Here is a 21,460-nt window from a genome sequence, read left to right as displayed (position 1 = left end):
CACGTCAACCTAGCTGTCATTTAATTTTAATGAAAACTTCCTAGAGGGCGATGATCTCACCCTCCATTTTCCACCTGACCTAACCTCAATTAAAAATTTTTAGAAAAATTATCTGGGTTGGAACTTTTTCGATTTTATCTCATTTATTAAATAATTTGCTGGTACTGCGCTTTGTGTGATTGGAGCTACATAAAGGTATCTATCAAAATTTTCCAGTGTCATTTAAATTAGCGGACTATTTCAATGACTTTTCGACGTTAGAAAAAGTTGTGCAGAGACTTTTCAAGAGGTTCATTTCATTATTTATTTCAAATCCCAAGTGATCAATTTGATACCATGTTGATGCTAAAAATGATAGGCAGGCTCCTAAATCGTCGAATTTGTTGGGTAAGTAGTTATACACCCTTAAATTATATTGAATTCCAAATACATTTTCCAAGGTTAGTGTTATGTCATCTCTATTTTGCCTGAAACTTCAAATTTATTCTAACTGCTGTTTTTTAAAATTAGCCTTTGCGGTGTCTCCCTTTTTTATTATGCCGAAATCGTTCAATTCCCTTTCAGTAAGCAATTAACTCTAGCAGGTAGGTATTTTAGTGTTGTTATTTTTTTTTAGAAACTTTTAAATGCACCTCAAACTAAGCATCAGTGTTTATCAAGTTCTGTGAACTCTACTGTAATTAGTAGCCCTGGGACACGCCAGTACAGCAATAAACCCATTTGCCCTCCAGGTCAATCCAACAAGCATCAAGAATCAGGTGGAGGAGGTGGAGGAAAGTTTTTCTTAACTTTCGGTGAGACAAAATAAATTATACCATTTGCACCTTACAGTTGTTTTAACAATGTTTCAGGAGCCTTAACTTTGGCTGGGGGGGCAACCCTGGTGTATGCTAAGTATGATCCAGATTTTAGAAAAACATTGACTACTTATGTGCCATTCACTGAACCAATATTAACCACCATGGATGATCTGTCACCAGCAAAGTTGTATGACAATGCTAAAAATTCATTGATGAGCACATTTGGAGGGGATGGTCAGAAGTCATTGGGTGATAAACCATCAATTCCACCACCAAAAGAATATAAAGGTATTTTTTAAAAATTTAAATGTTATACTGAAGGGTGCTATGAATATGTTTGTCACCACTGTTTGATTGTTAATTCTCAGTCCATTTAGTGTGGGTTTAAACTACTTAAAAAAGGTTTAAATTTGATATCATCTGCCACTAGAACAAGGATAAATCAATGGAACAAGCATCATTGTCTTGTGTTTTACCTTTAACTTTAAGTTATGTTGTTCTTTTGCATCAGACAATATTGCAAATTGTTTCTAGGGTAACATATAATACAGCTATCTTGAATATTATCCAAAATGGTTAAGTTCTGTTCAGTGGCTTTTGACTGTTGAGTCACATCTCATTTTATTAGACAAAGATTGAATAAGAATATGTGTTTCATAAATAAACAGAGTGAGTCATCTTAAATAGAGCAGTTTTTAATTTATTTTTTTTGTACAAAATGCAGTTTAAGTAAAAACTTGCTTGATTCAATTCAAATTTGCCATGTTTTAAGGCTGTTTTGAAAGAAGCCAGAACCCTCTTAATTCTTTTGAGAACCTTCTTAAAAGTGGCAGAGGGTTCTGCAAATGTTTTAAACCTTCCTAGAGTTGTTTTAAATTACCAGAGGCCTTTAGGATCATTTTCAATGTGCCAGAGACTTTCTGAAAAGTACCAGAGTCCTCTACAAGTGTCTTAAACCTTTCCATTCCCATTGAAAGTGTCAGATATTTCTAAATGGTACTGAGAGACTTTTTAAAAGTGCCAGATGGTTATACAAGTGTCTTAAACTTTCCCATAATTGTTTTAAATTGCCAGGTGCTTCTAAAACAATTTTGAAAATTCCATACCCTCTAAATGCTTTTGAAAATGTTTTAAAAAATGCCAGAGGCATCTAGGACCATATTGAAAGGTCTAAACCTTCTAAAAATTGTTGGTAAATAAACATTGATTGGTTGATCATATACTGTAAAATTTATTGTAGCCTCTGCCTTAAGTCAGCTTTCACCGACATACGTTTTTTGCTGGTGCTTGCAAAAGTTACTGAACAGACTTGTTATTACCTGAAAATAAGGAAACAAGTGTATTTTAATTAAGTATTCAGGGTGTATTATTCAACATATTCCATACTACTAGACTTTTTCATTATTTTTTTCCTTGTTAACATGAAAAAATTATCAACAATTCACCTTCTAATAAATCATCAATAAAACAACTTTTTGAGAGTGTTGTCAAGAGAGTGGGCACTAACAAACACTAACTGCTTTGCTAGCTCCTTTGCCGATCTTACCAGCACTGGAAAAAGAGGCGAAACACCATGAGGAGCCTTACACAGAAATCCGGGTGGAGAAGAAAGAGAAGGACAGTGATAATAGTGAACTGGACATTGGTACATAATTTTTGCTTCACACATTTTCTGACATTTCCCTTGAACTTTGAATGAAATTTTTGCGCAATTTTTCAGCTGGAGAACCAAAGCCTCCCTTAAGTCCCACTGATTCTAAGTGTTTGGCTGATTTAGAAGCAAAAATTTGTCAATCGGCAGAAGAAGCGGTGAACGCGTACAATAAAGCTTTGCACGTGCTGTTGAGCTATAATCGCGACATTGAGTATATTATTGATGAGGCAGTGAACGAAATTAAACCAGATGTGTGGACTAGCATTAAAGAGAAAACTAGATCCAAAAATGAATGTATTAAAAGAGCGAGAGACAAAGCTGATGAGGCTACTAAGGACGTTAACAAATTAAAAGCGTTAATATCAAGTTCAGACTTTGATGCACCTGAAAATACCAAAGTTATTATTAGGAACAACATATCAAAGGTATGTGTTAGTAAAGTGACTGTTTTTTTTATTTTTACAAGATTTCTTTGAAGGTACAAGATGATATTGAGTCAGCAAAACGAGCGTTAGATTTGGAGTTGAAACGCGGCAGCGTAACCGAAAAATACTGGGATAAAGTCGAAAAAGCACGTAAAAACTTCTCAGAAGAGCTGGAAATCCTGTTCCCCAACGTGGACATTTCTAAAAAGCGGCTCACTATTGATCCTGAAGATTTAGATTTATTTGTTCTGCACGTTTATGCTAATGTGCTTTTCTACCAGAAGGTGAGGCATTTCAATAGAGCTTTCACTATCAGTTTGACGCATTTATAAACAGGAATTAGCAAAAATGGAAACTATACTGCAAAGCAAAGTGGATCAAGCGGTGGAACAAGCCCGAAGAGGTGGTCTGGAACCGCTTACAGTGGCGCAAATTTGCGAAGCGGTAGAACAAGAGAAGAGACGTTTAACCGCATGTTTTCAGCAGCAGGTAAACAAACACATTTTCAGCACTCCTGAAATTGATTTAGTGCGTTTAGGTGCTGAAATTGCGAAAGGAAGCCGAGCAGGAGTTGTGCCAACAGTTGAAACGACAATCGCAAGCTTTTAACGATCATTTGGCAGATGCGATCAAAGTGCGCGAAACGGAAATTGAGAGGTTGTTGTCGAGAAAGTTTGACGAAATGCTGGAGGAAGAAAGATGCAGGTTTAAGATGCAATTAGCCGCCATGGTAGGCAGACTAAAGGGTTTGGATGAAGGCATTAAAGGTAGGTTTGTTGTATGTTTATGTAGTTTGTTGTTTTAATCGTAAATAACGTTTTAAAAATGAGTAATGTGTTTTAAATTGTCAGAAGCCTCTAGGACCGTTTTAAATATGCCAAAGACCTCTAAATGCTACTCAGACTTTGTGAAAGGCTCCAGAGCCCTTTACAACTATTTTAAACTTTTCCCGAACTGTTTTAAATTGTCAAAAGCCTCTAGATCTATTAAGACAATCCATATCACATTTAATCAACGACATACGTTTTTTGCTGGTATTTATCACTAACAGCAGAATAACACTATTCGTCTTTGAATTACTGTTCTCGCGGACTGAATTTACCCGTGTGTCATCCCCCTGTGAGTTAGAAGTAGACATGCATTATTGACTTCATCCTTGTCTAGTGTTCACTTTCAGAAAGGGTAAATATCTAAGTGAATGTCTTCCAAAAAAAACATTTACTGATTAGCGCTTCTATTTCAGTCATTGTCAGTTTGACAACCATCGAAATTTATTTGATTTGTTTACTATTAATTCTTTTCCGTTTCTTTGTGTTATTAATCATTTATAAAGTTTTCTATTTACCACACCACCACAGTTCTTTTAAGAGCTATTGTTTCTACGCTTTTAACATTCTGTAAGTACTTTCATAATATTTTTATTTTTTTTATGTCGGCTGTCACGATCTAACCAAAATTGGCACAATTTCTAACCTGTTTTAAAAAAAAAGTGGGAGTGTCTATTAGGGTTTTTATTTAGCCATTTGGTTTTTCCTAAATTCGGAATTACTTACTATTACAGTAGTTTTTTAGAAAATGCCTGGAAAAATTCTCCACAGACAAGCCCAGCAGTTAATACTTAACCTTTGTGAATATTTTGAATTGGAAAAAAACAATGGAGGACCTTTAGAAGCTTTATCATCTATTCAGGAAGAAAATAAGAAATTTTAAGACCTTACATATTCTTACTGATTTTTTTTGATACTAGAAGGTTGTAGCTGCTTTGAAAATTTCCCGCAAAACTGTTTATTCGATTCGGAAAAAACAAGCAAGTAATCTTATGATTTTCTCACCTAGAAAACGTAAATCGAGATGTTATCGACGGGCCAAGACCACTGATTTATCTGAAAGCATTAAAATGGATATTCGAAATACATTATATGATATGTACAACGAACAACGATAGTATGTTAATAATAGTAAAATATATCTACTTTTGTAAGAAACATCTATTAACATTTCATTGTTTCCAGAGACAGATTTTTGGGTTGCATTATAGATTTTTCATAAAAATTTCTTGAAATATATTAATAATAAAGTCATAGAAAAATAAAATAAGCGTCTAAAATGTTTTCCAGCGAGTTTAAAATAAAATAAGTGGATTGCAACCTGAAAATGAGATATGAGATACTACAGCATCCCTCAAAATGTCTTATTGAATTTTTAATTTGTTGTATTTATTTTAGAGAAACATGTAACCATCCAGAACCTAAATCAAGAGCTTAAAATTAAAAAAATACTACATATTGATGATACATCTCTGCGAATTTTGGTAAATAAATTAGGTTTCAAATTTAGACGGAATTCTATGATCCAAACAGAGACTTCTCATAAATAAAAAATGTTATTTCGGTCAAGATATTTTTGATTTTGTATAAGGTTGTTTTAGTGCAAATTTGCAGCCAAAGATCTCTACTTTCTGACTGACAAAACCTGCAAAATTTTAAACGTGACGAAGATTTAGACACGCCCTTTTCTATAATATGAACACAACAGGTTTGTTGACGAAAACTTGATTTGATTCATATGATTATAAATGACGTAGCCTTCGTGACGCACGGGTAAACTCACTCCGCGAGAACAGTATAAGCACTTGTGTGTTTATGTAGTTTGTGGTTTTAATCGTAAATAACGTTTTAAATTGTCAGAAGCCTCTAGGATTGTTTTGAATGTGCCAAAGACCTTTAAATGCTACTGAGACTTTGTGAAAAACTCCAGAGCCCTTTACAACTGTCGTAAACTTTTCCAGAATTGTTTTAAATTGTCAGAGGCCTCTAGGACCATTTTGAAACTGCCAAAAACCTCTAACTGCTACTAACAATCTTCTAAAATGCGTCATAGGCCTCTAAAAGTGTCTACAAATTCTTGAACCTTCCAAGAAGACAATCAATATCACATTTACTTTGAATTATAAGCACTTTTTGACTTTTTAAACTTAATAGGTTTACGGTCTTTTATTGTTGAACTTAGCTAGAAACGATGCCGACGCATCATCTAAACAGGCTCAAGTGTTGTGGAGCGCTTGTCAATCGTTGTTGCGTGCCATTCGAGCAGGTTGTCCGGGAATCCCATGGAAGGACCAAATCAGACCTTTGGACCCTGAAATTAACGCCGTCGTACGTGCTGCAGGTAAAAAATCCTGTTTAGTTTCATTATTAAACTGTACTTGAAGGTTGGTTGACTTTTAGCTCCGAACGACGAACTAGTATCGGTCGTTATTGGAGGCATACCAAAGGAAGCCATTGAACGTGGAGTATTTCCAGAAGACGCTCTCCGAGAACGGTTTTTAAAAGTGGAACAAGTCGCTCGTACTCTTGACTTAGTACCCGCTGAAGGTTGGTGTGTACTGAACTTTACGTCTAGTACAAAGACACACAAAATCGTATGCGTTTTAGGTGCAGCTCTTCCAGTTCACGTGCTGTCTTACATACAATCGTTATTGCTGATTAAATCTCCCAGTCCCATTCCACAAGCTGAACTGAACGATGAGAAAGTTGATTTCGGTGACTTAAAAACGAACGATATATTGCAAAGAGCACGGTAAGTTCGGACATTAAATGGAAGTAAAGCGTTACTTACCTTACTTTCTAGATATTGGCTAGATAGAGGAGATTTCGCCCAAGCTTTAAAATACATGAATTTGTTGCAAGGGGCTCCCAGATGTGTCGCCAGACAATGGATGAACGAAACCAGAATTCTGCTAGAGACTCAACAGGCAGCTAACACTCTGATGGCCCATGCGGCCTCAAGTGGGCTGATGTACTTGTAATTTTAAACGAAAGTGGAAAGTATTTTGTTATTGAGTATATATTTTTTTCAAAAACTTATTGTCCGAAGTGAGTTGTACGAAATTATTTATTGTTAATTCGATCTTTTTAAAAATATACTTTAAAAGGAATTCATTTAATTGGATGTTATTTTATTTCGTTACTTTACGTCTAAGTAATGTTTCAAACTATACCTACCGAGGTTCAAAAAAAATAAAGGTTTTTATGCACTTTAGGGATTAAAAGTAATTTTGAGTGAATCCACCATGCAAACAACAATCAATAACAACTATCAGTAATACGAGAGTACCGTTGTAACCACTGTTAGTTTTGTAATTTTTTTTATTTTTAGTTTCTCGCATTCTAAAGTGCATAAAATAGTATATAAACCTCGTGACTAAAGTGTATCTATATACTATTAAATCCCCGGAAAGAATAAACCCTCATGCAGGCAACCAGAAAATATTAAAGAAAATCTTAAGAACCAATCTAAGACCGAAGTGAATTTCAATATGATGTCACAGTTAATGTCGTCCCTGGCATTTCTTCTGGGACAGAGAATAGTCAATGTTACAGTTTACTCTCTCAAGAGTAAACTACAGTTTTTGTAATGCCCTCGTACAGATCACGTTTACCACAGGGTTCATTTACCGAGTACAATCGATTAATCTGCAAAAATATCCGGTCTTGCGCAAAAACTTCTTTCTCTAGATTGATAAGTATTTATTTAACCTTCACACAAAATCATACTAATTACATTTTACAATAACAGGTGGCTGAGTATGGGTGTAGAAACCACAGTTTTACCACACTGTTAAGACAAAAATTAAGTGCTTTTTATCACTGAAAATCTGATCTAAAATTGTAAAATTTTCTACTAAATCAAAAAAAAAATTGATTGCGACTGGCCAACACGTGCAAAAACTATTTTAAAACGCTTTTATACACAAAGTATGGTAAATATTTTTTATAGAGCATATTTCACACTTGGTTCACATTTATCTGATATTTAGTATGGATTAAGACTAATCCTCTGTCTGATAATTTTTGTTTAGTTGTGGTTCTACCAGTATTAGGTGTACGAACCTAATTAGAAAACTTGCTGCAGGGTACCGGTCGTAAATTATCCTACGTTTTAGGTTGAAATTGGAAATCCGATATTTTGCTTCTACTGAATACAGTTTGTCGGTCGTGAATCTACCTGCCATAGTTAATGTCCTTTCTGTAGGCAGATTTCAGTTTATTTCAAGAGCCTTTAGTTGGAACGTTTTATCAGAACTCCAGTCATTTTTAATTAATAAACCAGCATTAATTATTACATCATAAAAAAAAACATAATAATCATTCTCAAGTGCTCATTATAATTGTTATCACGGTAAACATGAGTTTAAATCTCAGTGCACCTATTAAATTCGGTCGGAAAATACTACTAAAAAACGAATTATTCACTTTGTTTCGAAGCAGTGATCGTCATTTTTCATTATCAAGGAAAAACAACATGAGGTACGTTCAATACCGAAATAAGAATGGAGGACAGCAACATTTAGGGGCACAATTATCAGTTGGAGGTGATATTTTTGATATAAGTTCAGTGGATTCTACTATTCCCAATAATTTGGTGGATTTTTTGAAATTGGGACAGAGTACTTATGAAAAAGCTAGAAGGTGAGTGCTGATTTGTTTGTCTCAGGTTAGGTTAGAATAGTTTAAAGAGGGTTATTCTCTGATAAATATTGTTAAGGTTTTCTAGAGAGGGTTCAATTGAAAAGTTGTTTTTTGTTGTTCCAGTTAATTTCTAAGTTTTTAAATAAAATAAAAATTATTAATTATTTTTTTGTCCTTTTTAGAATAATTGCTGATGGTAAATCAATAACCCCATTATCAGATGCTATACTTCTTTCACCTATCACTAATTGTGATAAAGTGGCATGTGTCGGTTTGAACTATTCTGGTCACTGTGACGAACAAAACGTACCTTATCCTAAAGAACCTTTAATATTCAGCAAATTTTCTTCAGTAATTGTCGGCCCTAACGACAACGTAGTCATCCCTCCAATTACAAATGTAAGCTTTGTAATTTTTGTTAGAAAAGATAAATCAGGATTTTAATTGTAGCAAGTGGATTGGGAAGTTGAACTCGCTGTAGTCATAGGAAGACAGGCAAAAGCTATCAGACCGGACCAAGCTCAAGACTACATTTTTGGATACACGGTGGCCCAAGACATTAGCGCTCGAGACTGGCAGAAAAGCAGAAACAACGGACAGTTTCTGTTAGGGAAGTCCATGGACACGTTTTGCCCCCTTGGACCTGCGGTGGTAACCAAAAGTAAGGTTGACCCCAATAATTTGTCTATCAAAAGTTGGGTGAATGGAGTGTTGAAACAGAACGGCAACACATCCGAACTGATCTTCAAGATTGACTTTTTGGTGTCGTATCTTTCACAGTAAATGTTTCTATTAATTCTGTTATATATCCAGGGTAATTTTTTATTTTTAGAATAGTCACGTTGTATCCTGGTGATATTATTCTGACGGGAACACCTGCTGGGGTGGGTATGCACAGAAAACCTGCGGAATATCTTAAACCTGGAGATGTGTTGGAGAGTGAAATTGAAGGTATTGGAAGGCTGAAAAACACCGTTACGTCCAAATGATAAATCTTTATTTTGCAACATTAAAGGAGATTTTAAAATTTATTTTTTTAATTATTTCTGTATAACCGACAAGGCTGAGGAAATCTAATGAAGTAGCTAATTTATGATTATAAGCAGGTAAAAATGCATTTTGGGAAAAACCTTCCTACTAAAATGCATTTTAACTGTCTAGGGTCCTTAAGTGGTTCATTAGCTACCGCAAAACCGAGTTTCAGCTTTGTTAAATAACCAGGAACAGTTTTATTACCATTACAGAAATCTTGACACATACAATTTGTATACAGTGCATTCACCATGTGTCAGGATTTATGAATTGGTAATAAAACTATTTCTGGTTATTCAACGAAGCTGACACTTGGTTTGGCAGTAGCTAATTAACCACTTTAAAATTCTAGGAAGTTAAAATAGATTTTGAAAAAAGATTACTTTTTGGGTGCAGGCAACCAACCATTTATATACTTAGTTGTAATTCTGGTTGCATAACTTACACATATCATCAACATGCTGTTTGGAGTGTTTGGTAGGTTTAAGTAGAAATGAAACATCAGTAACGAGTATACTGAAGCCTGTATATGTCGATAGTTCAGTAAAGTGTCGATAATGCTACATAATAATAATATTTTATCAGCACATGACTATAATTATAATAATTATGTTTAGTAAAAAAATAGGAAAACTAGAGTACAACTCTTAATCTAATTTAAAAAAAATATATAATTTCAACTTTTGAGCACTTTTTAATCTGCAGGAATGTTCTACAAAACCCAAAAACAAAAGTTATTAGTAATTATTAGTGTTGTGTAAATACATAAAAAAAAACTTAAAATTTTAAAACTCTTGAAAATCAATTGGTTTGTCTTCATATTGAAGATGAAAATTTAATAAGATAATCTTACGTAAAACTCTCAATGCAGTTTATCTCTAGAGGTTGATAAGGGCTTAGCAGTTTTGTATTCGGTTTCAATACAATAGCAATAACAGTTTTCTTTATTGTTTTATGAATGCGACGATCAATTTTCCCGAGTCATTTAACTATTCAAAGTGCAGTTGGACAAAAAATAATACGATAAAAATAAAACTAATACCAGGGCTTATCAAATTCTTTCTAATCATGCTGACCTTTGGGCTGATCACTCAATTTACGTGCTGGGATAATGTGTCATCAACTGCGATATCTTCTAAAAATATTAATACTTGAACTTAAATTCGATTTGTGAACTTTGAGATCCGTTTAGAATATAATATTGGATAAGATAAAGGAAGTAAAAGGTCAATATAGCGATACGTATATGAAAACAAAACACTTTTGTGCTAGAATTCGTTTGTGGTGGTTCTCTATTTTTTTTTTTTGGTTTCTACTCACTTCTGGATCAAAAACATTAAAGGTAAGTAGCATTTTAATTTTTTTATGATTAAAGTTTTATTGCTTACACTGTTGTACTTTGTACTAAGAAATTTAAATAATTTTTAATCTTGATAAAATTCGCAAATTTTATCGATAATCTTTACATTATAGGTATAATAAAAACCAATAAATGAACACCTCTTTATTAGTGGATTACATCAATATCAGAAAACTAAAATTTGAATGAAACTTTTACATGAATTTTTTTAATTAAGTTTACTTACCAGAACTGAACTAACAAAGATTTTTAACGATTTACAATTATTTGAACATTCGACTTTAGAATAGGAAATCCTTTATTTTACGACCAAACGTACAATTTTGAGAATAATTAGTCACACATTCTAACTCAAAAGAGTTTCTCGCGTGTTTGTGACTTGGACACGTTTTTGATAGTGATTCCAAGGTAAATTCTATTACAGTCATATTTCAACGTTTTTCCAATTATTTTACTTTTCTGCAATCATTTTAATAGCACTATTATTCAAGCAAAACTGCTTAAATGTTGCAACAAGCTACTTATCAATTCTTTACAGGTTTACAAATAGGAGTGATTTAGAAACAATGGCGTCGAGATTTACCCTGAATTTGGACCCTCTCAGTCCAGAATTGAAGGAAAAAGCAGCTAGAGAACTTCGAGAAACCCCCGATGTTGTGCCTGGAGCTTTGTCAGAGTTGCGGGAACTGTTAGCCAAGGATGATAAAATTTACTTCAAGACTGACGATGATAAAGTCCTGATTATGTACCTGAGACCGTGCAAGTTTTATGCCAAAAGTGCCTACGAATTGGTAAGTAAGGAATGTCAAAGTGAAGGTATCTCAGTCACTTCCTAAAATAGAACAACTTACACACTATAGTTCAGTTCAAAATAAATCCTTTGTTCCTAAAAAAACTTTCAAATTAATGCGCACTTATCAATTCATATATCTTAACGTTCAGGAAGAAATTATGTTTTGCAAGTTTATCACTCAAATTCTTTTTGTTCCAATTTCCAAAATTTAAAATTTATATATAATTTCGTCACTAAAATCGAAGTACTACACTTTCATAATTATCATAAGTGCAAGCAAATGTTTTTCTTGTTTTCATTTATATTATTACATGAAAAGTAAATAAGTTCATAATCATTTCCTGGTTTATGAACTAAACTTGTTCAAGAAGACTAATCAGATTAAGTTAAAATTACGTAACTAAATATTTTCTGTTTTTTTTTTCATACACACTTGTACTGCAATATTTTGATAAACATTTTTTTATTATTTAAGTTTATTGAAAAACACTTACCGAGAAGTGCTATAATCTTTTTCCATGGCCACTGCAAAACGTCTGTGATGTATATTTAGTGATGGTAAATTTCGGTAAAGTAAATATTTTACTTACCAAAAAAATTTGACCGGTAAATTACAAATATTGGGTTTCTGGCAGGTCAAAATTTGACACCGCTTTTCTCCCTGACTGAAATTTTTGTAGTGTTTTTTCAATCAAATTTCAATTAATCCGATAAATTTACTGGTCAAATTGCAATTTTTCCTGATACAATTAGTAAATTTTCCTGTCACCCTGAGTTTTACTTTACCTTACCTGCCTTACCAGTAATTTGTATCGTTAATTTCAGATGAAAAGTATTGCCGAATTTAAAGACAAACACAGAGCAATCTTACATAATCTCTTACCGGCAGATGAAAAAGCTGCATTTTGTGAAAATGACATTGTAAACGTGCTTGTGGATAGAGATCATATAGGCAGACGAATTTTGATTGTTCATTGCGGTTGTAAGAAACCTCAGCACTACTTCTTACTACATTTGAACTGTATACTAACATTTTCTAGCAATTTGGGATCCTTCAAGAGTAACCACCGACCAAATGCTCAGATTATTCTACCTCATCCATGAAGCAGCATTGCTGGAAGAAGAGACTCAAGTGAATGGAGTTGTAGTTATAATGGATTTTGATGGATTAGGAATGACACAAGTATACATTTTTGTGACTAAAAAAGGACAACAATTTACAACTAATCGTTTCAGGTGAAATCTATGTCACCATCTTTCAGTATGAAACTGTTGGGTTTCATTCAGAATGCAATGCCTTTGCGTCTGAAAGAAGTGCACATGGTGAAACAACCTTTCATTTTCAATATTGTATGGAACATGTTTAAGCCGTTTATTAAAGAAAAACTGAAGAAAAGAGTACGTTTCTTTTTCTTTTATGTTTTGGTGGTAAAATTATATATTTATCTGATTGCAGATTTTCTTCCATGGTTCCAAAATGGGATCTTTGCATAAATTTATTCCTCCAACGCATTTGCCTGCTGATTACGGTGGGGTATTACCGGCCATTGATTATACCGGTAAGGACTGGTATCCAGTCATTGAAGACCAGTATGACCATATTAAGATGATGGACTCTTTTGGTAAAAAACTACAATAACTACAGTATTTTTATATTTTTTTATACCTCAGTGATGTTGTATTTTACTAAGCAGTTTTTTATGCTCATCTTTTAAGTTTGTAATTTGTACGAGTTCTTTTAATAAATTTGATAATTGTTGCTAAAAAAAAAGATCATTGCGTAACAACTAAAAATCTAAATAAACGGTCATTATTGTGGTGTCCTTTCTATGTATAAACTATCCGTATCATTGACCAAGAGCACAATCCTAGTTTGACAGTTGATGCAAAAATGGAGGAAGAATCATTAATAAGTCAACCTAACCTACAAAAAACAAAATTACACTCATGTGACATGTCATAAGTCATAACCTCAAAAATTATTAATAATTAATCAAAATTGAACAGAAAAAACTATAAATTGAACACATATCTGATTAATAATTTATTATTAAAATGGGTGATGTAGCACCTTTGTCCAATGAAGAAGCTTTGAAGCTTTGTGGTCAAACTCCTGAAGAAACCAAGGTTTGTTCTTAAATCCATTCATATTTTGGTTATTAAAGCATTAATAAAGTAAATTTTGAAGCTGTTTAACTATGCTATTTATTGACTATAAGAGATTTAACCTTTCCTAATGTTTATTTTGTACTTGCACTAAATGCTTTAAAAGTTGTAATATCTGTTTCTCCAATACTCACTAACTTGGGTTTGATGGAGCCTTAGATAAGTTTAGTTTAGACTGTGATTTTTTCTGTCTAATCAGTCACATTCAGGTGTCAGCTTAAGTTGTCCCTAAACCGTCTTGTGAGTGCTTGGAAAAATAGTTCTAGTTATTTCTCCCAATTATGATTGTTAGAGAGACTTTTTGGAATCTATTCTAGCTGTGATACTGATTACCACTTTTACAAACACATCTACGATTAATCCATGGGTTTGCAGTATACGTCAAATAAATTTAATACAAGAAAATTACAAAGAATTACATGATTGCATTTCAGTCTCTGTTTTATAGATTTAATTACAATTATGGATTTCCTGTTATATGCCAGTGTTTCAGTGTTATTGTGGGCAAGTTTGTGAAGTTTCAACATCTAAATATACATTGTCATGAAAATTTCACTTTTATTGTCATTTTTTATTAATAGCTAAGGTACTTAAGAGCTATTGTTTGCACAAGATAGTAAACTGTCTGCCTTATTTCTTAGTTCCTAACTTACTTATCATGCTTGCTTGGCTGTGTTAATGTTTAATTTATAAGAGCTGTAGAAGACAGAATTTAAGAATGCTTAATGTTTACAGCACCTTGTATGTTGCTGTGTTTTTTTAACACGCCTTTTAAATAATAAATACTTATTCCAAAAATGTGAAAATTTATTAAATTATTCTAGGACTTTATTATGCAACAGACAATGTATAGAATCAAAGATCCTAAAGTGTCCTTGCCGTTTTATTCTCAAGTTCTCGGAATGAAACTATTAACAAAGTGGGATTTTCCGGATATGAAGTTTTCTTTATATTTTATGGGATACGAGGAGAGCACGCTTGGTGAATTGGGAACCCGCTCGCGTTCTGAATGGGCTATTTCACGGAAAGCAACTATCGAATTAACTCAGTACATGCAATAAAAACAAAAATTCAGCATATCAATTAGTTAAATCTGGTTTTTTGCAGTAATTGGGGTACTGAAAATGATCCAAACTTTAAATATCACAACGGTAATCAGGAACCTAAAGGGTTTGGTAAGTTTGGTTTTAATTTTTGGAAGTTTCTGGAATTATAGTTGTTTTTTAGGTCATATTGGTTTAATGGTTCCTGATGTGTACAAAGCTTGTGAACGTTTTGAGAAATTGGGCGTTAATTTCATTAAAAAACCAGATGATGGCAAAATAAAGGGGATTGCATTTTTACAAGACCCTGATGGTTACTGGGTTGAAATTTTTAATAACAAAGCTATTGCAGATTTTGTTGAAAAATTCTAAATTTTAGTTGCTGCTTTATTTGTGAATGTTAATGTAAGTAATCATTTGAATTGTTGTCTTTTATACAGATTGTAAGGCAATTAAAACGTAATCAATCCTTAAAGTGAAGGTAATTATATCAAAAACAAGCATATATCAACGGCAACAGGAAATTCATGTTCCATTATAATGCAGTAGTCTAACTTTTCACTTTGAGGGAATAAATAAACTATTACGCATTACAAATTCGTTCATAATTGCATCAACTGGAATATTACCCATACCCACACATAGTTTTATCGACCCCTGATAATTTAATTAAAATCACTGGGAAAATTGGATTTTTGTTTTTTCTCCTCCTATCTGTGTCACTTTGCTGATTTATAGCATCCCATACTACATTAACCGCTTATCGTGTGTCCGCATTCAGTTTTGTTAAAAAAACCGGACCGCGAGATAATAATAAAACCAGGTTGCTTTAGTTTATTTATTGGAATTAATAATCAATGAGACGATAAAATTAATGCTAAATTTTAAAAGCACAAAATGACATAAATAAGCCATTTTAAAAACACATTTTTCTTAATTCTTTTACTTTTGCGTCAGCCTAAAAATATTGCATTAACCCAACTACAAAAGAATAAAGCTCTTAATAGTGTGCTCCGTTATGGAAATTTAAAACATGCTAACCGTAGCAAGTCATAAAAGCCTCCATTCATTTTTCATCTTTTTCTCTCTGGAAAGCCATTTCTAATAGATTGTACTTCCAGCGAAATATGGAGGTAGAGGGATGGAGTTTTAAGCAAATACAAAGAGTTAGCTTCGTATAACATTCATTAGTAAAGTTGCAAAGAGTCTTGAGAACTAAATTATATGAGTTAGTTTGAGGTCAGCAGTGATGTAGGTATTTCTGTTATAGTGTTACGTAACGAAAAAAGTTAAATTTAGAGAACGGCACTCAAAAATACGTATACTGACCACTTTACCAGAGCTGTTTTCAAGTAAAGTGTATAATTCTGCGATTTTTCTGTAGCAGTTTTTTTTACCAACTAGATTTTCATGTAGTAAAGTGGGTTTTTTTTCTTGCCATCGACATCCGTATAAAACAAAGCTCCCAGAACTAATAAAGAACCACTTCCATAAATTCACTTCCGTTTATTCTTTCCGTCATATAAGTATTGAGTAAATTGAATTTCTGGCTCTTGCCTTTTAGTAACTTTGGTTTTATTCCAAGTCAAACACTAAATAAAACACATCAAAGATTTTACACTCAACTTTTTTATTCCAGTACTAAATCTGCCACAAAAACAATGAAATTCAGATTGCCCTCAAGGGTCCACTCCAAATTTCCATTTGAGCTTCCTTCTAAATTTATCTCCAGGCCATTTCTCGCTAAATAATAAAGCACTTTACGAAACAAGATGACCTTTTTTATTGTTTTTGCTTTTTTTTGTAATTTTTACGATCGGTACACGCAAGGAAATTGGCAAAACTTTTTTCCTGTCAACACGTGTCGAACCGGAATGGGAAAAGCCTTTAAAGCGATCTGCGAACGTATGCAAAAGGTTCGTGAGAAAACAGATGCGAAGGCTTTTTGTTTAAGCTGGAATAAGTTCGTGGAAATTTGCCTTTCAAATTTAATCTTTTCGACACGACGACGTGGAATTTCTGGCCGGCTTGTTATTTAAGACAACCGAAAGTTTGCTTAAGGATTGTCCTTTTAATTTAAAATTGCAAGGACAATGCAGAGTAAGGTAAGGTTTTCAAATTAAATCAACCTATTATCATCAACCTAACCTTAGGTAGTAGGAACTCAAATATAAAACTCAGTGTTACCAATTCACTAGTGTAACAATAACACTATTAATGAACGGAAACTTGGACTAAATTACAATTCTAATTTTAAAACAGTTTTCAGGATGCAATTTTGATTAAACGGTTGAACGAACTTCCTTAGTTTTAAAGTTTTCAACTACCTACATACATTTTTTACGGACATCAGAGGCAAAGTTTCCTGCGATCCTTTTAGGAAACCTCTTACATTAGAAAGTCACTGGAAGAAAATTTAAAGACTCTGAATTCGAAAGCTTCTTAAAGATTTCTTACTTTGATCACAGTTTTAATATTTGATAAGTGTAAGTCGTTTGATATGGCTGGCAAAATCCTGAGAGAAGGATGACACACTTCTGGCTTACTTATTAGGAAATAAATGCAGTTTTTAGTGTTTTCTACACCTGTCATCATAAGCAATTTTCAAATTTTCATCAAATCTTAAACGTTAGAGTATAAACGCAAGCGCTCGGATAGTTTTCCAACTCCTTTTCCAATTTTCCATGTTCATTTTAGTATAAAACAGCGGTCTTATGCGAAGAGTTGTGCCAGAATTCAACGCGCATTTCCCGCAAAACTTTCAAAATGTTGTTCAGTTTTAGGGAATTTTCTTTTAATATTATTTATTTTAAGTTGCTTTTACCGTTGTGTTATGGATCTGGTTACGATGTGGGAAAGGAAAAGAATAAAAGTAAGTTTGATTCGATTTATGTCCAAAATACCAAAAATTATTTTGGGTGGTTTTAGTTCTTGAAATTCAAACTTTGACTACTTTTTAGTACTGAACGTCAATTTTTAATATTTTGTGGCTATAATATTTGACTGACGCATTTTTTTGTAACACCTTGTACCTGTATAGATTGAAGAAACTTTTAGTAGATACATAAATTATTTACTTATAAACATTCTTATAAAAGTTTAACAGTATCTTTTAAAGCTTCTGTTTATGACTTTTTTGTTAATGTTTTTTCCTTGAGGGTGAAATATAATTGGCGTTAGGAAAATGAGATTACGGACCTTTTCTTTTGGATTTTTCAGCTTATTCCCTGAAGGTGAAAGTGGAAAAACAGGAAAATTGTCCTTTTTGCGGGCACGAAATAAATGATTCAAATTCTCATTATGTCATAATGGTGCAGAGGATTAATGGAAATGCTTGCAAATGCTGAAATTGACAGATGGAATTTTAAGTACGACATGAAGTATTTGAAAAAAAAATAGTTTTTATGTAAGCGTGAAAATTGGAAAGTTCTAGTCTGGTGGTACCGCAGAAGCATTTTGGTTTAGCATTTATTAAACTCAAATTTCTATCTCATCTATGTTTATTATGTTTTCCGGTGTTTGTTCTAATTAAATTGAGACAGCAATTAACTTTCCTGCTCTATTTAATTTAAATTCAAATACACAAAGTTGTCTTTGTGCAGACAAGATCAGAATAAAGGAAAATTCCTACGCGATCTTATAATACATGACTCCAAAGAGTAATAACGTCTGAAAGGAATATTTCCTTTCAGAGTTGCATGTAAATTTCAAAGTTAATCCAACAAAATCAAATTTGTTTTGTAAATTTTGGAGAACTTTCCTGCTTTATTGCGTTACTATGAAAAAAATTTACCTCTGAAAGGGTCGAATTTAGGACAACCCTAAAATCTAGTGAAATCATTCAATGTGGGTGGCTAATAGAATTTAAATTACCTTTCACTAAATTTTTTCAAGTAATTAGGGTTTTTATGGTTTCATTATTGTGGTTCATATCTGCAAAGCACATCAGCAAGAAATTTTTGTATATGGCTGCCAAGTAGGTCAGCAACAAGGGTGTATTTTCGGTTCTTATTAAAAGGGATAAAAGAGAGAAAGGATAATGTATTTTTATGTTATGAACTACCTTCATCCTCAAATAGGGTACTGATAAGCTCATTTAACTGTTCAATTAGGTTGGTTTGAGTTCAATTTTTGTACGTATTTCTTCTGCTTTGTCTTGCTCTTATTCATCATATTTTATTACTAAAACTTTCCCATTTTAAGAATGTTTCCTATCGTTAAGTAAACCCACAAATCACGTTTCTGAGACAAAAGAAATTCTCGAAAACTTTCTAAGTTATTTCTTGCTACAGTCGATTGGCGTTTCCTAGTTTCCTGCAAAAGCTAAAACACCCGTTTTATGTCAAATTCTACTAGAAATCACAAGGATTATTCGTGAATTTAATTTTGGGCTTGAGCTTAGAACAGTGTCGTTAAAAGCAGATATTTCCTTTGCGAGATGATTGAATGACAAAATTCCTTCAAACTTTACAAAGCGCAGCTTAACTGTAAAGACATTCCGCTCGATATCAATGGATTTTACACGAAAGGTGTAAGTTTAGGAGTTACAAGTTTATTATAGAGAATTTGCTTTAAAATCAAATCACTTTTTGGTTTGAAAGCTAAACATTCGCCCACAAACTGATTACGCTTCTTGAATCCTTAATAACTGATTGCTGTTAACTCGATTATCTTAATTGCATTCACCCTGAATGTAAATAAGGGATTTGGAGGGATGGTTATTTAAATAATTATTGTTTCAGATTTAAATTGTGACCAGATAATAAGCAGTGATTCAAGCAAAAATGGCACTGTAACTAGTCCCTTGTACCCCTCGCCATATCCATACAAATCCTTGTGCAGGTATGAGTTCCAAGGCAAAGGAAAGGAAGTGGTCCAGATTGTTTTCCACGATTTTAATTTATTCAGTCCCTTTGGAAATTTGGAGTAAGTATCCACTTAACCACCAGCACCGTTTTAAACTGATAAATCATACAGATGTGATCACCAAGATGCTCTAGACGCTTTCATATACGTTGGAGAGAGAATGGAGAAGATTGATTCGTTTTGCGGATCAGTGATACCAAAACCAATAATGTCTAATGGACCCAAGTTAACTCTTCACTTTCGTAGTAAACTTCCTCCAAGATTTCCTAGAGGATTTAATGCCACTTATAGTTTTACAGAAGGTAAATCCCAACAAATTTCAAATTTTTTTTACACACTCTGTATTTATTCTAGACTATGGGATTAAAACAGGAACCCAACTGTCGGACTTTCGTTGTGCCTTTGAATATTATAGCAACAAATCAAAAATCGGATATTTTCACACACCAAACTTTCCAGGTTTCTACCCCAGAGATATGGAGTGTCATTATTTTTTTTACGGGAACCCAAATGAAAAGGTTCTGTTACACTTTATATATTTTGATGTGGAAGGTGTGCTACCGTAAGTGGCTTTATAAATTAACCTAAACTTTATCAGTTATAATAACGAAGTTTTGAACAAAATGTAGTTAAAAGTTTGGTTGTAAAGGGTCGATATCAGATTGACGTAACTGTATAGCATTTACGACTAGGTTTTACACCGCAGTTTGATGTAAAGGAAGTTGATAAATTTATTCATAATGCAGCTTCAAGAACGAATTTTATGACAAATTACATTACATTACATTTTACTTAACACTTAAAAAATTTATTTTTTACATATCTACTGTAGGTTTAAATATTCCATTTACTACTCAGGTCCTAAAATGCTTTAATTACAGCAAAAGCAAACAAATATCATTATTTTTCAAATTTGCTTGAAATAAGACACTATCTTAATCAGTTTTGCTCTAAAAACTGAGAGTAGTTTGAAACAAAACTGCTCCAAAATGGCATATTATTTATTACTAAACGAATTAAGAAATGAGGCATTTTTAAAAGATTTTTTCACGTTTTTGACACATCTGCACATTGTTGTAAAAGTGAGCGTACGGTTTAAATATTTCATTTCCTCCAAGTTCCAGAAAGCATTATTATGGTTCAAATTTGTTTGAAATAAGCTTAACTTAATGGGTTTTGCCATAAGAACTAAAAAATAAATGAACGTAAACACTAAATTCTCTCCAAATATGCATGCATTTGAGGCAGAAAGAGAGAATTAAAACTTTTGGTGTAAAACTTGCTTTAAGGGTGAAAAAAAGTTTATAGAGTGTCTCAAACATTTGCATCAAATATTGGTTTTTCTGTAGGTGTGAACCAACTTCAGCTAGTGATTACGTCGAATTTTCTGGATTCATGGAAATAAGGGACCGCAAATACGAAAAACATTGCGGTTTCTTCAAAAATGGATTTAACGTGGAGTCGGACAAAAAATTTCTCAGAGTGTTTTTTCGGTCTAATGACAGATTAGATGGGACAGGTTTTAATGCCACATACCACTTTTTGGATAGAGTCGAAGTTGGTAGACCTTCACCTACCACAAATGGTGTTAAAGCATTTTCAAAGAGTTTAGGTAGTTCCTGAATATTTTAGCTGTTTACTAGGTAAAAGTGTTGTTTTTTTGCTGTTTCAGAATGTGTTGCAGTAGCCTGGCTGGTTGTAGTGATATCACCACATTTTAGATCCCCATTACTTTGAAACTTTTTAGAGACTGCTGTGTATTAATAAAATCAACAATTTTTAATGTTTATTACTAACCCTTTATCAACTGGAAACACAAATTTTATGTTTGACAAAACCAAAATACCCAA

The 21,460-nt window shown here is 33.0% G+C and overlaps 5 protein-coding genes across 10 annotated transcripts; all 5 read left to right on the top strand.

The window, feature by feature from the left end:
• The first annotated feature begins 67 nt into the window (after window positions 1–67).
• Window positions 68–6,825, top strand: Mitofilin (inner membrane mitochondrial protein mitofilin). 4 transcript variants are annotated; one of them, XM_081985201.1, is made up of 13 exons: window positions 68–195; window positions 262–387; window positions 617–794; window positions 852–1,088; window positions 2,329–2,445; window positions 2,521–2,879; window positions 2,933–3,163; window positions 3,216–3,368; window positions 3,418–3,646; window positions 5,889–6,047; window positions 6,107–6,253; window positions 6,314–6,458; window positions 6,510–6,825. In XM_081985201.1, the coding sequence occupies exons 2-13, from the start codon at window positions 337–339 to the stop codon at window positions 6,685–6,687; spliced, it is 2,184 nt and encodes a 727-aa protein (XP_081841327.1). In that variant the 5' UTR covers window positions 68–195; window positions 262–336; the 3' UTR covers window positions 6,688–6,825. The 4 variants fall into 4 exon arrangements, with proteins under 4 accessions (XP_081841327.1, XP_081841326.1, XP_081841325.1 ...); XM_081985200.1 differs by having other exon boundaries at window positions 97–387; XM_081985199.1 differs by lacking the exons at window positions 68–195; window positions 262–387 and adding an exon at window positions 522–563.
• A 642-nt stretch (window positions 6,826–7,467) lies between these two features.
• Window positions 7,468–9,381, top strand: LOC145732739 (oxaloacetate tautomerase FAHD2B, mitochondrial). 2 transcript variants are annotated; one of them, XM_081985216.1, is made up of 5 exons: window positions 7,468–7,641; window positions 8,174–8,350; window positions 8,533–8,749; window positions 8,801–9,129; window positions 9,183–9,381. In XM_081985216.1, the coding sequence occupies exons 2-5, from the start codon at window positions 8,184–8,186 to the stop codon at window positions 9,337–9,339; spliced, it is 870 nt and encodes a 289-aa protein (XP_081841342.1). In that variant the 5' UTR covers window positions 7,468–7,641; window positions 8,174–8,183; the 3' UTR covers window positions 9,340–9,381. The 2 variants fall into 2 exon arrangements, with proteins under 2 accessions (XP_081841342.1, XP_081841341.1); XM_081985215.1 differs by lacking the exon at window positions 7,468–7,641 and having other exon boundaries at window positions 7,693–8,350.
• Window positions 9,382–10,582: 1,201 nt separating this feature from the next.
• LOC145732744 (clavesin-1) lies at window positions 10,583–13,351 on the top strand. Its single transcript, XM_081985226.1, has 6 exons — window positions 10,583–10,724; window positions 11,281–11,533; window positions 12,361–12,517; window positions 12,576–12,718; window positions 12,772–12,933; window positions 12,992–13,351. Exons 2-6 carry the CDS (start codon window positions 11,309–11,311, stop codon window positions 13,172–13,174), a joined length of 870 nt encoding a protein of 289 aa, XP_081841352.1. The 5' UTR covers window positions 10,583–10,724; window positions 11,281–11,308; the 3' UTR covers window positions 13,175–13,351.
• A 101-nt stretch (window positions 13,352–13,452) lies between these two features.
• Window positions 13,453–15,341, top strand: Glo1 (Glyoxalase 1). Its single transcript, XM_081985230.1, has 4 exons — window positions 13,453–13,662; window positions 14,526–14,749; window positions 14,809–14,876; window positions 14,929–15,341. The coding sequence occupies exons 1-4, from the start codon at window positions 13,591–13,593 to the stop codon at window positions 15,114–15,116; spliced, it is 552 nt and encodes a 183-aa protein (XP_081841356.1). The 5' UTR covers window positions 13,453–13,590; the 3' UTR covers window positions 15,117–15,341.
• Window positions 15,342–17,432: 2,091 nt separating this feature from the next.
• LOC145732735 (suppressor of lurcher protein 1-like) lies at window positions 17,433–21,399 on the top strand. 2 transcript variants are annotated; one of them, XM_081985205.1, is made up of 6 exons: window positions 17,433–17,616; window positions 19,487–19,670; window positions 19,722–19,912; window positions 19,965–20,172; window positions 20,960–21,222; window positions 21,283–21,399. In XM_081985205.1, exons 1-6 carry the CDS (start codon window positions 17,511–17,513, stop codon window positions 21,345–21,347), a joined length of 1,017 nt encoding a protein of 338 aa, XP_081841331.1. In that variant the 5' UTR covers window positions 17,433–17,510; the 3' UTR covers window positions 21,348–21,399. The 2 variants fall into 2 exon arrangements, with proteins under 2 accessions (XP_081841331.1, XP_081841332.1); XM_081985206.1 differs by lacking the exon at window positions 17,433–17,616 and adding an exon at window positions 17,976–18,112.
• Window positions 21,400–21,460: the final 61 nt, after the last annotated feature.

The sequence above is a fragment of the Ips typographus genome, linkage group LG8 (genome assembly GCF_016097725.1).
Source record: "Ips typographus isolate SLU linkage group LG8, UJ_Ityp_2.0, whole genome shotgun sequence".
NCBI classification, from domain to species: Eukaryota; Metazoa; Arthropoda; class Insecta; order Coleoptera; family Curculionidae; genus Ips; species Ips typographus.
This window is presented reverse-complemented; position numbering and strand designations above follow the sequence as displayed.

What these genes read in the sequence shown, in the direction of transcription:
- LOC145732744 (XM_081985226.1), top strand. Translation starts at nt 11,309, where the DNA reads ATGGCGTCGAGATTTACCCTGAATTTGGACCCTCTCAGTCCAGAATTG. An exon ending in TTTGATTGTTCATTGCGGTT is followed by an intron (nt 12,518 to 12,575) that starts GTAAGAAACCTC and finishes AACATTTTCTAG; the next exon opens with CAATTTGGGATCCTTCAAGA. An exon ending in ATGGATTAGGAATGACACAA is followed by an intron (nt 12,719 to 12,771) that starts GTATACATTTTT and finishes TAATCGTTTCAG; the next exon opens with GTGAAATCTATGTCACCATC.
- Mitofilin (XM_081985201.1), top strand. Translation starts at nt 337, where the DNA reads ATGTTGATGCTAAAAATGATAGGCAGGCTCCTAAATCGTCGAATTTGT. An exon ending in AAAGTTTTTCTTAACTTTCG is followed by an intron (nt 795 to 851) that starts GTGAGACAAAAT and finishes ACAATGTTTCAG; the next exon opens with GAGCCTTAACTTTGGCTGGG. An exon ending in TGACTTAGTACCCGCTGAAG is followed by an intron (nt 6,254 to 6,313) that starts GTTGGTGTGTAC and finishes TATGCGTTTTAG; the next exon opens with GTGCAGCTCTTCCAGTTCAC.
- LOC145732739 (XM_081985215.1), top strand. Translation starts at nt 8,067, where the DNA reads ATGAGTTTAAATCTCAGTGCACCTATTAAATTCGGTCGGAAAATACTA. An exon ending in ACTTATGAAAAAGCTAGAAG is followed by an intron (nt 8,351 to 8,532) that starts GTGAGTGCTGAT and finishes TGTCCTTTTTAG; the next exon opens with AATAATTGCTGATGGTAAAT. An exon ending in TTGGTGTCGTATCTTTCACA is followed by an intron (nt 9,130 to 9,182) that starts GTAAATGTTTCT and finishes TTTTATTTTTAG; the next exon opens with AATAGTCACGTTGTATCCTG.
- Glo1 (XM_081985230.1), top strand. Translation starts at nt 13,591, where the DNA reads ATGGGTGATGTAGCACCTTTGTCCAATGAAGAAGCTTTGAAGCTTTGT. An exon ending in GCAACTATCGAATTAACTCA is followed by an intron (nt 14,750 to 14,808) that starts GTACATGCAATA and finishes GGTTTTTTGCAG; the next exon opens with TAATTGGGGTACTGAAAATG. An exon ending in TCAGGAACCTAAAGGGTTTG is followed by an intron (nt 14,877 to 14,928) that starts GTAAGTTTGGTT and finishes GTTGTTTTTTAG; the next exon opens with GTCATATTGGTTTAATGGTT.
- LOC145732735 (XM_081985205.1), top strand. Translation starts at nt 17,511, where the DNA reads ATGTTGTTCAGTTTTAGGGAATTTTCTTTTAATATTATTTATTTTAAG. An exon ending in GGGAAAGGAAAAGAATAAAA is followed by an intron (nt 17,617 to 19,486) that starts GTAAGTTTGATT and finishes TTATTGTTTCAG; the next exon opens with ATTTAAATTGTGACCAGATA. An exon ending in CACTTATAGTTTTACAGAAG is followed by an intron (nt 19,913 to 19,964) that starts GTAAATCCCAAC and finishes TATTTATTCTAG; the next exon opens with ACTATGGGATTAAAACAGGA.